The sequence below is a fragment of the Trachurus japonicus genome, chromosome 2 (genome assembly GCF_045865225.1).
Source record: "Trachurus japonicus isolate A0001 chromosome 2, Traja_1.0".
In the NCBI taxonomy this organism is placed as follows: Eukaryota; Metazoa; Chordata; class Actinopteri; order Carangiformes; family Carangidae; genus Trachurus; species Trachurus japonicus.
Window position 1 is genome coordinate 7971476 of NC_140908.1, and position 16531 is coordinate 7988006.

Genomic DNA, 16531 nt, shown 5'->3' on the forward strand with positions numbered 1-16531 from the left:
TTTCAGCACTCCACTTCCCAGGATCTTCACACCTCGGGCAGCCGGCGGCGACTCAGAAAACAACAGCAGAGATAGATGCACAAATGCACAATTGCGGGAGCCGTGCCGAGTGCACATCAGTTGACCGTTAACCGCAGCTCTGAATCCTTTCAGCGACGGCACAAACATGTGTGCGCCGGGCAAAATTGTCAGGTAGCACAGGCTTTCATTTTCTGCAGTCAAGTCGAGACGCTGCATGCAGGAGGTTTATTCTCTCTGATTCACATTTTAGTGCTTGAAAAAACAGATGTCTAGAATAGTCTGTGTAAACCTGTACTTTAGTGAAGAGAAGAGAGTGTGTCTGTGTGTGAGTCAGACTCTCTCTCTCTCTCTCTCTGTATATATATATATGTGTGTATTCTATATTTGACTGCCCAAATGTGTGTGTGTGTGTGTGTTTGGGAGAGATGATTGGTTTACCATACTACTGTCAGGATGCCGCGCGCTCCTTCTGAATTATGCATCTCTCGTTCAAAGAAAGAATGAAGAATAGCGTGCGAGGGAGAGAACGGAGGAAAGGGGGGCAGTCGTAAGATAAATGACAACAGCACAAAAGCAAAGCATCTCAATAGACTGGTACCACACACACACACACACACACACACACACAGACACACACAGCTATGTTAGACAGGGATGAGAGAGGGGAAGAAAAATGGGTTGATTAGTACCAGTGGATGAAATAGGGAAAGTGTGTATGTTTGTTTGTGAGATTGTGTGTGTTGCTGATGCTGGTGTATAGAGGTTTGACTGGTACCAGCAGCGTGCAGTAGTGCTCGACTAAAGCAAGGTGGCACTGTTCATCCTCTAACTGTGACAAGTGTGTGCGTCCACAGTTGTGTGCATTTTTAATAATGCCTTTATACAGTGTGAGACCATCACTGATTGTGTGTGTGTGTGTGTGTTTCCCTTGTGTGTTCCACGCAGGACGATGTGCTGCATTTGGCTAATTAATTCTCAGCAAGTACATCAATTATTAAAAAGGCTCAACTGTTCCATCTGTGAGTTGCAACATGTAAACACCATATACTGTCCACAGCAGCTGGGATCAGTTCATATCCCCATCATTAAAAATTCAAAACACAATAACCATGATGCATTTCATCTCTTGGACCTGATTGGCTGCTGACTCACGCTGCCTGGGCGAGAACAATGTAAACAGCAATAATCATAATGCCAGACTTTATTGATCACAGTAAAGAAATCCCAGCCCGCTTGTAACAAAGAGGTCAAAGGTCAGGTTTAGCTACAGTGCAGTGAGTGCACAAGGTCTCTTCATCAAGGGAGAAGGTTGCTATGGCTACGCACCCCCCAGAAAGAGTGTCATGATTTAACATCTGGATAAAACCTACTTTAGATGTTTTGACTCCCTGATGTTATCTATACACTGTTGCCCAAAAAGTTGGAATAAAATACTGTATATATATATATATATATATATATATATATATATACACACAGTATATTCTCATGAAATGATTGTGACAATGTGGTTTCTTCTTGATATATAAAGTTTACTTTATATCTTCTCCAAACTTTATTGATCAATCTGTTCCATCTGTTCCAACATATCACTGTGAAAATTAAACCAACACAGTTCACCTTTATAATAGGAATAAAAAGAGGAATGTGTCTGAAAACAAAATTATTCCAACCTTATGGGCAACCGTGTATAGATAAATCTTTTTTTTTTTTTTATCACAACTAATACTTTTTTTAAATATATTTCTTTAAAAAAAAAATGCATGCATGCACAACACAAACAAAATGGGACACTCATTTCTTCATAGTTGTTCCAGTGTTGTGAAACTGCACTGGCCTTTTTACCAGTGGCTGTGTTCCATTTAGTTTGACCAGTTCCAGTCTTTATTATCATACCGGCTCCTTGGTGCAGCTTCTACAACAAACCATGAGAACAACTGAGCTGAACTGCATCAGTCTCTGGAGTTTATTCTGAAAGAGCCAGAGATACCGAATCACTTCCTTTTCAAACCGTCTTGGAAATGTAGTTCACTTCCATCTCAGGATTTAAATTGACATTTTTTAACCCAAAGTAACATGTTAAAGTAATGCAGCATTTGTGTGGGCTGTTGTATTCTCGCCTTTTTTACGAAATTGAGCAAAACGAGTGTGCATTTGTCAGCTGGGGGCCACATACATTGCAACACTTTATAACTTGGCGCTGTAGGCGGTGTGTGTGTGTGTGTGTGTATGGACAAGAATACTCACAGACACAGTGTTTATCTCTTCACGCATGCTATTTTATATTGCTTTCATGTATGTCATGATAATCGCTTTGGCAACACACACACACACACATACACGTACACGCCTTCCAGCTAGTCTGGTCACGTTGAATACACACAGCGCATCATAATTTACAGACGATCATAACATGACAATATAAAGGGTTCAGCTATTTGTATTTGCCACGGGTATCAGTGTGTGTACGCTGCTCTCTGTGTGTGTGTGTGTGTGTGTTATGTTAATGAGACAAAGGGGTCACATTATTCAGCAGTAGTTGACATGCAGGCTCCCCTGGTCCATATCGATATCCCCCCACGGACGCGGCAAAGGAAAATAAGGCGATTTGTTTTCCAGAATACTAATGTTAGTCAGCAGGGACGACCAGGAGAGAAACCTGCAAGTTTAGAAAACACACGGCGAAGCACTCAAGGTGTGTGTTGTTTTTCATCCCGGGGCGCGGGGTCCTCCAGAAGAGCGGGGCGGTGCTGCATCTGAAGGACTGGATTTCAAAACCTCTGCGGGGCCTTTGAAAACCGAGCCGCGTCCCAAGAATCCTCTCCTGCTATTTCTCTGTATTAATGATGCTTTAATTTATTTATTTTCTTTAGTCTCTTGTGTAAAGGACAGCCGGCTGGAAGCTCCAACATAATGAAGTGTCGCGGATCTTTTAGTAGTGCGTTGAACAAAGCTGCTGGCCAAGCCTCACAATATGAAAAGGTTAGGTCGCACAAACAAAGAAGAAAGTGGAAGCGCTGAACAGTATTTTAACACTTTCTCTCACCTCGGTTTGGCCCTCATCAGCACCCATCTGCTATCAGCTGGCATCCACTTAGCCTGGGTCCATTCAACTCTTAGAAGTGAGATTCTTCATTCACTCATGTTGTTTTGGTAAATGGTGTGTTTTTTTCTATTTGTCCGATCTTTGACCTTGAAGATTTTGGACCCTTGATCAGATCAGACGTTGCAGAAGAAGTGTATGATCAATGAAAAGTCCTCGTGGTGAGATAGACGCTCACAAAGTCCTTTTTTTTTCATGCTCCGACTTGTTCTAAATGAAGTAATACATGATTCATTTTGTTGATACTTTGTGTTTGATTGAGTGATGAGTGGAAGCAGCGGGGCGGCCCTCATCAGCATCGCTCCCTGCCTGTGTCAGCCATAAAAAATAAACTCCGGAAAAGCAAATCATCGCCCCCCCACCCCCACTCTCCAAACATTAAAGGAAGTTGTTGTTCAAAACGAATAAATCGTTTTTTTCTTTTCTTCGCGGTGTCTTCGAATGGGCCTCGCTCACCGACGCGCACGCGCGCGCACATCACATTACGCTCCGAGACGACTTCTTTGATTGATGCTGTCAGCGAGTTTGGAGAAAGAGACGGAGGCTCGGGGAGGGAGGGAGGGAGGGAGATAAGAGGAGAGAGAGGAAAGCAGATAAAGAAGAGAGAAAGAGCTGGAGAAGCATCCATCAAGCGGCGCAATCAGATTGTTTTCCTGGCTTTCGCTCTTTTCTTTTCCCTCTCTCTCTCTCTCCTCAGCATCTGCCAGCCCCTCCATCCCTCATCTTCTCTTTCACTCACTCTTTTGCATGCTCTCTCTCTCTCACTCACACACACGTATGCAGAAGGTGTGTCTGCTTTGCATGGCCGTGGTCAGGTGTCAGGAGGATATTGAATCATGGGAGGTTGAGGTGAGGAGGCATCGCAGCATGATGGATGATGCGTATCTCGCCGCCTCCTCCTCCTCCGTGGTTATTGTTTACGCACATGTAAACACACACACACACACACACACAGCTTCCGCACTCCTTTGTTGTTAATTGACGTCCTCCACTCGTCTGTTGTTTTATTCCCATCCCTTGTTCCACTGCGGTTATTGCTTTTCATTAAGTGGTCATTTCCTTCGCCAGCACCACCTAATGAGAGCGTCACGCCGCCACGCGCCCATTTATCAAGCCACGTAGCCGCGATGGCACGGCCCCGCAGTCAACACACACACACACACACACACATACACACACGCACACACTATCTGCCATCATGTCCCTGTCTCAATTAGGATTGTTTGTCGTTCTGCTGCCCTCCATCCCCTGTTCATTTGGCGGCCGCCGTCTCCTCCCGCCGTCTCATTGTGGCAGCCGTGTCATTGTGTTTGACAGCTTCTCATTCTCATGTCAGATCTCATTTGACTGCTAATTTCATACATACACACACCTCGTCGCCCCGGCCTCACCGTGTGTGTGTGTGTGAGCCGCTGCGGTCAGAATTTCCGACTTTGTTCAGAAAGAAATGAGCTCTCGTGTCACCGAAGTGGCATCTGCCGGCGTGTTAGGCGCTGTAAGAGGGAGATGAGCTGTGAATGAGTCGTGAATCCAGCTCTGTTTGCTTTCCTTACACACACATACAAGACACACACGCTCACATCTGCACACTTGGCAGAATGAAGCAGGTTGCATCCCCACTGTTGGCAAGATAAATCACACAAAAGCTTGACTGTGATCATGGCACAGTGGAGACTATATAACCTGGCGGCGCGCTTCCAGCTCCTTCATATGCCAGTAATCACATTGTTTCCACCGTCACGCTTATCTTGAGGAAATCTTGTTGATTCCAGGTCACGTGCACGCCACTCTTGTTTGTTATTTCACAGTTACTTTGTCTTGACTCTTGTTGTCGTCTCTTCCCAGCTGGTCGCCGTGTTCGATGAAGCCCAGCCCGGCAGGACGGAGAGCCCCAAGGAGAACAAGTCCGGCTACTCCACGGCCAACGCCAGCCCTGAACCAGTCCTCTACCACCCCCACATGCTGCACCACGAGCCGTCCAGAGGAGAGATCGAAGTCAACGAGGCCATCCTCAAAGCCAGTACGTCAGATCTGATTTAAAGGAGAATTCTGGTCATTTTTGACCCCTAAATCGTTGTCCTGATAAAAACAAACGTAGAGCAGTACAGTGGTAATGTCCAAAATATCTCAGACCGTTTATTTTTGTAAAGAAATCATCACGACAAGGAAAAAGTGTTTGTTTCTGTGGCGGGGAGAGCAGGCGCTCTGCGATCGGATAGTAATGTCTTTCCAGGATGTTTCAGAGTTCGGCTGTCTGAGGTGAGTGACTACATGCAAAAACACAAGGTTTATACTGTTTATACTGTACACTATATGAGTTCAGTGGTGTGTCATAAGGATTCGAGTCATGTACCATAGATATTTGATTGTTTTTTGAGTGTTTGTTGTGGTTGAAAGAATTGCCCCCATAGGTTAGCATTGTTGCTATCGCTAGCGCCGTCTGGCCATGGTGTAACTCCGGTTTGCCTGCATCAATTTTAGTCGCGTTTTTTGCTCCCCCAACACTGGGTGACCATCAGGACAACGATTTAGGGGTCAAAAATGATCAGAATTCTCCTTTAATTTGAAAGGGAAATGACATTTGAAGCTCAGTGATTCTGAATTATTACATTTCATATCCAAGCTCTGGATTCTGTTGCACAACAAGTTGCAAAAAAAAAACTCTCAACACCTAAGCAGCGCTCAATCAACACTTCCACATTTTTTTGTGCGTGTGTGAAAGTCAGTGTTAGTGAAACAGCAGGAGGCTCGTGTGTGTGTGTGTGTGTGTGTGTGTGTGTGTAGGTGTGTGGCTGTACATGAGAGAGCAGATCAGCAGATACACTGATGGAACAGCTGTAAGCAGAAGCCACAGTGTAAAAAGAGATTTCTGCCTGTAACTTGATGGCATGTGAAAACAGACGCGGTGTTGACGCAGCGTTCTCTCCTGTCGTCCTCAATGTACCCGGCTTGTTCTCGTTAGTTTGTTCTTGTTTTCACACGTCGCCCAGCTCCACAGGGTAGAAAATCACGTATATGTGCAGTCAGTGGCTTGTTTTGGGGCTCATTGTTTTTCCAATTGTCTATGGTCCAGTTTTGGTGAACCCAGACACTTAAAGGGATAGTTCAACATTTTGGCAAATTGGCCCATTGCCATAATCCCTATAGTTTTAGGAGTAGGTATCAGTGGTTTTGCATGAATTTACCTCTAAAACAACTCTGTCTCGTGACGTTACATTATTATCTCATAGCGTGGTGAATGTGCAGGTCACAACTTGTCCACCAGAGCGTTTTGGAGTTGTTGGATTGTGTATTTGATGAGTTTGATGAGGGAAACCAAGAAATCCCATTAGCCTCTGTAGCATATCTCTGAGCAGCTCGCAACTCTGCTCCGCCGTTCTAAAAATAGCTTGCACCAACAATTAAAGGTAACGAACCTACTCCTAAAACTATAGGGATTATGGCAATGGGCCAATTTGCCAAAATGTTGAACTATCCCTTTAAATCACCTTGTCTTGAGCTGCTGTCATGTGATTGGTCTATTAGATATTTGCATTAACAAGCAGTTGAACAGGTGTAACGTCCCTTTATTCATCACGCTTTAGTTAGGGCTACTTGACTGGGACGGTAAAGTATTTCACTGAACACCATATTAATAAGATCCATGCTGCTCCTTGATTCTTCCTGCCAACAAAAGCTTCCCTCCATGCACCATTAAGGTGATGGATTTATGTGATGTGCTGCTGTACAGCCAATCACAGGCCTCGCTGACGAGAGCGAGACAGCTCAGCTACGACAATGCAGTGAGACCTCAGGCAGTTGGACAGGAGGGAGAAGAGAGAGAGAAGAGAGCGCAGTGACAAATGAAGTTGTTAAAGAATGAAGCGCAGAGACACGAGGAGGCGGAGTGATTCTTCTTTCTTTTAATTTTGTTTTTGGGAGAGTAAAAAAATATGTCAAACTCCTCATTTTCAAAAATGTGTGGTCACCAGTTTGAGAAACAGGCTGCCAGGAACATCTCTGAAAAGCAGATTCTTTAAGATGCTAAGCTTTCATCCTGCTTTTCACCCTCTTCCCTGTTTTCCTTCTTATCCACCAACACTCTTGTCTCAACAGTCTTTGCCATTCTCTCATTCTTACACATCTCTCTCCTTCTTTTTTTTCCTCCTTAAAGCACGCCTCCTCCTGTTCTATGTTTGCCTTGCTCTTGCTTTATATTTCTGGTATTTAGCTATTGCTCACATCCGGAGCAGCGTTAGAGCAGCAGCGGAAAGGCAGAAAATCCCAATGTCAAGCCGTTTTTGTTTGTGAGGTGACTCATTCCACAATAAATGAATATATCCCTATGAGAAAAACAAATATTATATAAAAGAAATGTGCAGATTCTAATTGTTCTTGACGTTTTATAGAGAAATTATGTGTTTATCCTCCTTGTGTATACTCAGCTAATGCAGGAAATCCTGCATTTGCCTCTGAAGTCAGAGGTTGGAGCCGCTCGTGGTTCAGAAACTCGATCAATGTCAACAGAGCTGATAGAGGGGGCGATGGTTTGAACAGTTGCTGTGCAGATGCTGGTGTTAAAATGCAACTTGTGACAGAGCCAGAAACGGTGTTTATACTTTAGTCGCAGTCAGGAAATGGAGTGAACAAGTTAGTGGGTCATGGTGCATCTCCAGAGGGAAGCAGGATCACAAGACGCGTCAGGCAGAAGACTCCGGGGAAATCTCTGCTCTGTCTGGGCCGCACTGTCCTCTGGCTGTGGTTGAACTTAACTGTAAATAACCTAGAGGATGATTTTTACCCGAACATCCGTCGCTTCTCTGGTGCAGAGTCTGGCATTGGTCAGTTTTTTTCAATGATGAAGTCAAAGATGAATCGTGACCAAGTGGGTGTCTAATGACTGGGCTCCTATTACCTCCTTTCATTTCCCTCTCTCTCTCCATCTGTTGTCTGTAGAAAAAAAATCTCTCTCTCTCTGTCTGTCTCTCTCACACACACACACACATGCGCACGCACACACCTGCCCTTTGCCACCGCTCTCCCACTGCCCACTTTTGCCCCGCTCCCCATCATCTGCCCCCCTCCTCCTCGGCTCCAGCCATCTCTGGCCTACTCTACTATTCAGCTTCAACCACCTGCCATTCACAGGCTCACCACCCGGCCCCTGAGACCCTGACCCATCACCCCCCCCCTACACACCCCACACACACACCCCCGCCCCGCCAGATACCTCCTGTATCCGCCACCCTCCCATCCTGCCCCGCACTCTCTGCATGACTTCCACCTCTAACTAGATTAGCACTGTAGCCTGTTAGCATGCCCGGGTTCCAGCCGAGCATGAATGGACTAATTCCAGTCCCTCTCCACCACACACACACACACACACACCCACACCACCCTGTTTTTACCCCAGTGGGACCTCTTCCCTCCCCCACCCCTCAACCTGCTCTCCAGCCCTGTTGAACCTTGACTAACTTAGTTATGATGTGACCCTGTAACGCCCCTCATACAGAGCCAGACTGATGCAATAAGGCTGCTTTTGTCATCCAGACATGCATGCACACACACACACGCACACACACACACACATACACAATGTCACAAAAGAACCGCAGCATGCAAGTTAAACAACGCACCCAGAGCAGTCACACATCTACTGCTGTGAAGGTCTTTGCAGTAACCAGATTGATTGTTAACTGGCTGTTACATCACCATTTGTAATAACATCATTTACTGGAGACAGGCAGAAAGTGGTGGGATGTATAGCCTACATATAGTTTTGACATATACACACAAACACACACACGTGTATGTATATACATGTATATATTCCCATTTCTTACAATGATCTTGCACTGATTGAGCTTTCATGCATGCTAATAAGTCCTCTTCTCAGACTTCATGCACAGAATGCAAACAAACGTCCATTAATTCCCTTTGAAATCATATAAATAAGGTGCTTTAGATCTTGCCTGATGAATAGCTAATGAGGACTTGTTATTCAGTATCAGAAGTAGTGTTGTCTGCACCGTGCACAGGGGAGTTATTAATTCAGGACGACCTTGCCTGGTGCAGGAAAGAAATGTAAAGAAATATAGGGATTAAAAAGGAGCTCAGGTGTAGCATACAGCTAACTCCCTGCATGGCAACTTTATGCACCACCCAAAGCATGATGGGAACTCTAGAAAATGAACTCTTTTACATTAAGGCTTTCTCAGACATAAGTAAAACACATTAAGTTCCTGGAGCGCTGCCACTTTCCTCTAAACATCTGCTAAAAGTCTTTGGTCAATTCCACCATTTCAATCTGCATGAAGGTTTTTGTTTCCCCAGAACATGTGTAGTAACACGGACGTGTCAAACGATACCTAAGTAGTCCAACTGTCAGCCTAACTGCAGATGACAGCATGTGACGAACGGAGACGTGGAGTGACAGTGAAATTAGCGAAAGGGAGTGAAAACAGCATCCAGCCCACAGGGATAAACAGAATTACATGAAGCCGCTGCAGCCTGGCAGAATACTTTAGTGTCTCTGTCACATGGGGCTGTATAACTTAGTTTCCATAGTCAGAACCTAAACACACCCTGTTTAACTGTGTCACTATTACTATACTGTGCAAATATGCCATTGAAAGTGACAATTAAGCACATCGAGTGTGGCTGGCAGCTGTGGGATAATCATAATAAGTGTCACGTTGGCTACAACGCATCCTTTCAGACATTAACCCATTTATCAGCAAATCACGTAAAACTGAGGTTCTTGGGAAATGAGGTTACTGTGAACCATGTGAATGCTTTAATCACACTATTACTTTAATCAGATTATTCACTATGATCTGGTTATAGTGCGCACGCAGTCCTGCACTGAGTGGTGGTGGACAGGACAAGACGTGGTTCAGTAATCAGTCAGGCATCAAAGTGTTTGTGTGTCAGATTGGGCAGCTTGTTTGAACAGGGTGATTGGACTTCACACTGCCCCAGTGGGATGATTAGACCTGCATTGATCTGCTGCTACACACACACGCACACACACACATGCACGCACTTCTAGGAAGAGAGTCCTTATCGCATCATCCCATGAGCAGCCTGAGCCGGAGCTGCTGTATCGATTGCCAGAGAAACGAGACCACCCTGGCCCATGGCGTTACACACACACACATGCACACACACATGCACATGCAACACATTCACATGCACACACAAGCACAGTCCCTGTTGGTATTAAATGTACATATAGCAGACAAACTATACACGCATGCCTGCACACGCAATCTCAAAGGCAAACAAAGGCACACACACACACATGCACACATGCTCAGTCAGAAACATGATGCATCCTTGTTTTCATCCTGCCCTGGCACTGAACTAGCTCTGCAGCATTACAGAAGTTTCACAGAACTGAAAACAAGAGGAAATTCTTAAAATAAACCACTGTGTTCCCAGACTTGCATAAGCAGCCTAGTTAGGCAGAGAGCCACAGATGGAGAGTCGCAGGCAGATAAACACAGAGCTGGCAGAGTTCAGCAGGCCTCTCCAGGTCTCTCCAATTACACCCATCTCAAGGGAAAGATAAGTGCAGAACACAACTTGGGTGTGTTTCAATGTGTTAGCATTTGTGTTTTTCTGGCATTGAAGTGGTCACTGAAATCAGTTTGGTAAGTGGGGTCCATTTAGAGTTGCAGGGCACTTTTTGCGGTTGTGGGTGTGCAGCCCTGTTGAATAAACCTAAAATACAGGCAGCCATCGTTTTAGTGCCTCCACCTCTCCTCGGCCCTCTTGGCAGAAGACCGCGTATTAAAGTCAGAAAGAAAAAAAATGTCTGTGATCTTAAAATAAATGAAAACTCTGCTCAAATTGCACAGAGGGCATGAGTGATGCTCAGCTCCTGGGGGCTGCAGATGCCATGCTGCTGCTGCTGGGAGACAAGAGCAAGTCTCTCTGTAACTTCTACAGACGGCTGCCATTTCATTTTAATCATCTGATCAAATGCCTGTACCTGTTTTAGATCAGAAACTATTTGGTCAAATAGCAATTTTTGACTTCAAGTGGATGATTTCTTCACTTTAGATGTGAAATATTTCATTTTTCAAGCATCCAGGGGGAAAAAAACCATTCTCTCTCGGCTATAGAAGTGACTCTAATGACTGTGACCTCAAAGCTGTAGAGCCACAGATAATCTCATCCAAGGAAATGTCTGGTGCCATATTCTGTAATATCTCAGTGTTATATCTCCATCGCATTAGTTTCAGAAAACAACATAGAGATTCAGAGTTATAAAAAATGTGATATAATAAACAGCTACGCTTGTATCTGTATATGTTAAATTCTACCAAACACATTTGCCTTTCTAATAAATAAATCCTGCAGCAGGCACCATTAGCTAATTAAGCAAAGTGAACCTGGACTCATATTAATATTGAAGAGAGGTGCAGACACATTAATCCATCTGTTTATTAATCCCCCAGCCTACCCACCCCCTGTTGTAGCAGCGGTTGTTCACCCGGGGCAACAAGCGAGGTATCGGCCTCTAAATGTGTGAGTTCAATACCGAAGCCCAGTCACCTTTGATTAGGAATTCCTCTGAGGCTATTTTGTTTATGAGTGTCCAAACAGGCGCCTGACCTGAGAGACTCCTACCCGTCACTCCCATCAATACCCCTAACCCTCGGTGACTCACCTCGACCCCACAGAGGTCGCCTCGGGTCAGAGGTCATAGCTCAGGTTCCTTCACATAGCCGGGGGGCCGGCGCTCCGGGGTCTAAGTGGTGGGAGGATTGATGGAGACCGATTTGACTCGGATGGGGCAAATGGAGGAGGATTTATGGGGCTGACCGCTGGGTAATGCACCCTGACTGTGACCATGGAGCGGCCTTGGTCACTGGAGGAAGTGGCATCATTGACATTGTGGATAATTGTGTGTGTGTGTGTGTGTGTGTGGTGTCAAAATTCAAGGTGATGTCGGCTGTGCAGAGCTCATTTTGAAAATCCATTATTTGCACTCAGTTCAGCTCTTATTAAGCCGAGCTATAGGTACAGTCATGAAGGAATTATGGTATGTAATGCACCTTTTGTCCTTGTAGTAAGAGCAGAGCTGTGTCTCAATCAGAATACTTCCATGAGTACACTGTCATGTAGTATACTAAGTACACTTACTTCTGTACTGAAGTGCGCATATTTCGACAGTTAATGTCTGAAATCGAATACTATTGATATGCACCAACAGAACAAACGTCTTCTTCATTTTTGGAGCGCTATCGTCGCCCGTCAACACATCCACAGGCCATAATTTAAAATAGCCATAATAAACGCCTTACTTGTACTTTATTTTTTTGCTTGTGTGCGCCACCTGTTAAATGCGAGGTGGAGATTATACGCCGCCACCGGATCAGCTGGCTCCTCTTACTGGAGGAAAACATTGGCTTCCTGGTATGTTGATTTACATATATTATATTCCACTACGTAGCCAAGACGGTGATCATTGAGGGTGGGAAGTGTCCATCGTTCCACACTCAACTTTTTGACCGTTATGAGTACACCATCCACTCAAAATAGTGTAAATATTTGAATTGAGACACAGCACAGGTGTCATCTTCTCTCCATGTTGTGGTGAAAGTGCGTAAACCCAAACCTCCAACCAGATGCATACTTTCTCCTCAGTGTGTGTAAAGGAGGGCGAGTTCAGAACCATACATTAAGTTTTACTGCTTTCTATCCACGACCCTCCCAAACTTGTAAAAGTCGTAGCATGAGGAAGTCTGGGTAATGCAAAGGAAATGGAAATAGTGCACAGTGAATATCTGAAATTCACTTTGTGTTTGCTGTGAACACACCTTTACAAAAGGCTCATTTAAACATGTTTGAAATGTTTTTTGTGTGCAGAAAGTCTTTGACCTATTTTAGATGCACACAGACGGAGGAAGCAGAAGCCGTCGACACGTCGAAGCTGTCGGCTGTAATTCTCTGATGCCTCGTGTGCCTGCTCTGAGAATACGTCTGTTTTTATTTATTTATTTTTTTTAAAAGAAGATGTTTCCGTGTTAAAATCAAAGCACATTTCATTACTGCAAATCACAGTATTTTTCCACCTTAAATTTCAACATGAACTCTGCTTCTCACAGTAGAATAAATTAGACCACACCGTGTTGATTTCCTTCATAAAACAGCCTCGTGTACTGTAGTTGACGGTGAGTCAGTATTGTGTGTCTTAACAAGGTGTGGAGAGAGTGTGAAACACAGACAGATGGAGGACGAGGCTCGGATTTCGGATAATTGATAAAAATGATGAACCGAACCCTGAACGCATCATCAAACGACCCAACATGTGCCACGCTGTGTTTTCAGCAGAGGAGATATTTGTCTGCGTGTCCGAGGTGGTTGGAGCGACCATTTTTCATGTCTACGAGCGCACACCGCACACACACACACACACACACACACACACACACACACACACACACACACACACACTCTGACCCCTGCCAGTTTCTTCTTCCCCACTTGTTCTCCTCCTCTGCTCTCTCTATTCTGACCACGTTAGACCAGGACCCTGTCACTGACCCTCCAAAGAGAGATTGATTACAGGAAAGAGAGTTTTGTTTGTGTCTCTCAGTTTAGTTTTCAAGGTTCTCTCCCTTCTTCTCCTTCGGTTTATCTCACACTCCTCCTCCTGTCTTTATTTTCTCCTGTCTAGTAAAATTTAAAAACACACAGCTCTGTTTTTTTTTTCTTTCTCCCCACCCAGCCTGCTCCCTTTGGGGTGGGTATTAAAAGCAAGAAGCAGCACGAAGGTCCAAATTAGCTTCGTTTGACTAGTTTTATTGTGGCTTCAGACCTGCCCATGCTACCTCTCAGGCTGCGGGTAAGTGTGTGTGAATACCAAGGCAACAGCTGGTCACATGAAAATGTACACAGTGGGTGGGTGTGGGTGTGGGCTTAGGGCGTTTTGCTGGAGGGAATGAGGGTGGTGGGAGGGGGGGTGGTTGGTGGTCCCCTCTCTGAGTCTGTGAGTCACTCTGAAATGAATGGGAGCTCTTAGTGTCTCATCATGGCAGCGACAGCGGAGCGATCTTCATTTTAAACATTTCACGTCACTCCTCATTTTTCACTCTCCATTTTCTTGTATTTGTGGATCCGCGATATGCCCAACCAAGGGTCGCTTATTCCATCTTTTCCCCTTTATTTTGTTTATGCATGTTTATCTTCAAGATGGCAACAAAGATCGTAGCAATTTCTGCTACAATTTGCTTTGGTGTCAGTTGTTTTTAGAGGAAGCCTCAGGGGTCAGCGTAACCCTCTGAGCTTCCCTGATGCTCATTTCACCAACATGACCAGCTGCTTGGTGTGAAAGTTGCCAAATGATAAAAAAAGAAAGAAAGCGCTCTTCCCTTCTCACACCTCCTCCTTTTCTTCTCTCTAGTGATCCTCAGCTCCAGGAATCCAACCTAATGTGGTTTCTCCGTCTCTAACTCTGGTCTTTCTTCGTTGCAGATACACCTCTGTTGGTGAGGAGCAGCAGCGACTCTGCTATAGCCCCGCCCCTAGAGAGGGCGCCCACGCCCCCGGCCGCTGACTACGGCGATGCATCTCCTGAACCGGTGAGTACCGCGTCACAGGAGAGGCAGGAAAACCAAACTGACAAACTGGTCTCCAGCTACAAAATGTTATGTCTGTCTGTGTCAGTGCAAAGTAAAGTCTTAACCAGAGTGGGAAAAAAAAGAAAAATACAAAAAGACGGTAAGGAAACAACAGAGAGATGAACAAACTGCTGTATCCGCTCCATCTCTGGTGTGTTCACTGACTCGCTCACTGAAGACAAAGACAGAAACCCAGTGAATATTCCTCTTGTGGTCCGGCTCCAAGCCTCGGGCTGTACTTTGAAAGGGTCGGGCTTTTCAAGTGCTCTTTTTCCAAATAGGCCGCCATTAAGAAGAACTTTGTGTGCTGCCTTTGTGTGATGCCTCACTACTCTGTGTGTGTGTGCCTGCATGGGAGAGGAAGCTCAGGTAGAGTGAAGAAGAGGATCGAGGGCGTCCTGTTGTTCACCCCTGCTGTGTTCGACACAGCGGTGACTAAGCAGAACTCAGGCATCAGCGGGCGCCGAGTTAGAACAACAAAACACAACAGACACACACACACACACACACAAAAAAAGCTTCAAACAGCTCAGCCGGACCCGAGTGAACACGCTCATTATTGATGATTTAAAATATCCTGTTTAAACCCACTGTTTACCCTGTTTTTATTCACTTAAAGAGCAAGTTAATCATTCTTTAATCTTACAGATCACTCTTAATCTTCATTTATAATTACAATTAATGGAAAGCATTCAGTTAAATTAATTGTATTAACCTCCCATGAATCAAATAAGAGTCTCCATGTAATCTTTCAGTGAAGGATTACATGCTCCCCTACCTGCTGATAAATATTTCCATCCTTCTGCTCAACATTAAAGTGTTGTAAACATCAACTCCTGCTCTTTCCTAGTTAAATGAATAGCATCTTAAAGCGCTTGAAGATCTGCAGTAAAAAAGAAAATCAATGGTGAGTCAGGAAGTGATAATAGTTTGTTTGTAAGGATGGTAAGCTGAACAATCTGAGGACCGTAGGGGACGCGGTGTTAATCCACACATGACAGAGGAGAACAAAGAGCATTTGTAACCCTGCAGTGTGTGCGTTTCGTGTGTGTGCATGTGTGTGTGTGTGTGTTTGTGTGTGTGTGTAAAAGACGAGGAGGCCGTCACAGCTCTTGGGCATATTGAGTCCGAGGCCTGATGGACTTCCATAGATCAATACACTATCACTTCATCCTCACTCACCCACTGTACTGCTTCTCTGGAAACCTCCACACACACACACACACTCACACACTCACACACTCACACACTCACTTCTGCAAAGACACACTTAAACACTCTCAAGTGACACGCACACACACAACCCCTTTTTGTCTTGGAGGAGGTATTGAAAGCTTGATAAAGTGTAATTAAGGCTGATACAGTGATAAATATACAGCCTGCCCCTTTAATTGATTTTACCGCCTGCTATGGTGACGGCCAAGGTTGGCCCACTTCTCCCTGTCTTTTATTCACATGCATTCTTTGCACAGAGCTCTCTTGGTCTTTCTTCCTCTCCTCATAAGAGGAGCTAATGAAATTGGCAAACGGCTGAGCAGTGTTCAGCCTCGGCCCTTTAATTGATTTGGACTTCCTGCCATGTTCCTCGCTAATAAATGAGACGTTTAATGTTGCTAGCTGCTGAATTCTCTCTCTCTCATGCTCCCTCCACCTCCGACGCTTTGCTGTTTCTAATCCTCCTTATGTTTCTGCACTCTCTCCTTGTTGCGTCCCACTTTTTTTGGGTGGTTTTCAACACCTCACGGCGCGCTGATGCAACACGACTTTAATATCTACAATACATTCTGCTGCGTTG

At 44.9% G+C, this 16531-nt stretch overlaps 1 protein-coding gene across 1 annotated transcript in view; it reads left to right on the forward strand.

The window, feature by feature from the left end:
* pard3ba (par-3 family cell polarity regulator beta a) overlaps positions 1–16531 on the forward strand; it is a 143272-nt gene that overhangs the window by 22995 nt on the left and 103746 nt on the right. Inside the window, exons 3-4 of the mRNA XM_085798114.1 lie at positions 4970–5144; positions 14591–14697. Coding sequence (XP_085654240.1) covers positions 4970–5144; positions 14591–14697 — 282 coding nt within the window. The remainder of the gene's footprint in view (positions 1–4969; positions 5145–14590; positions 14698–16531) is intronic.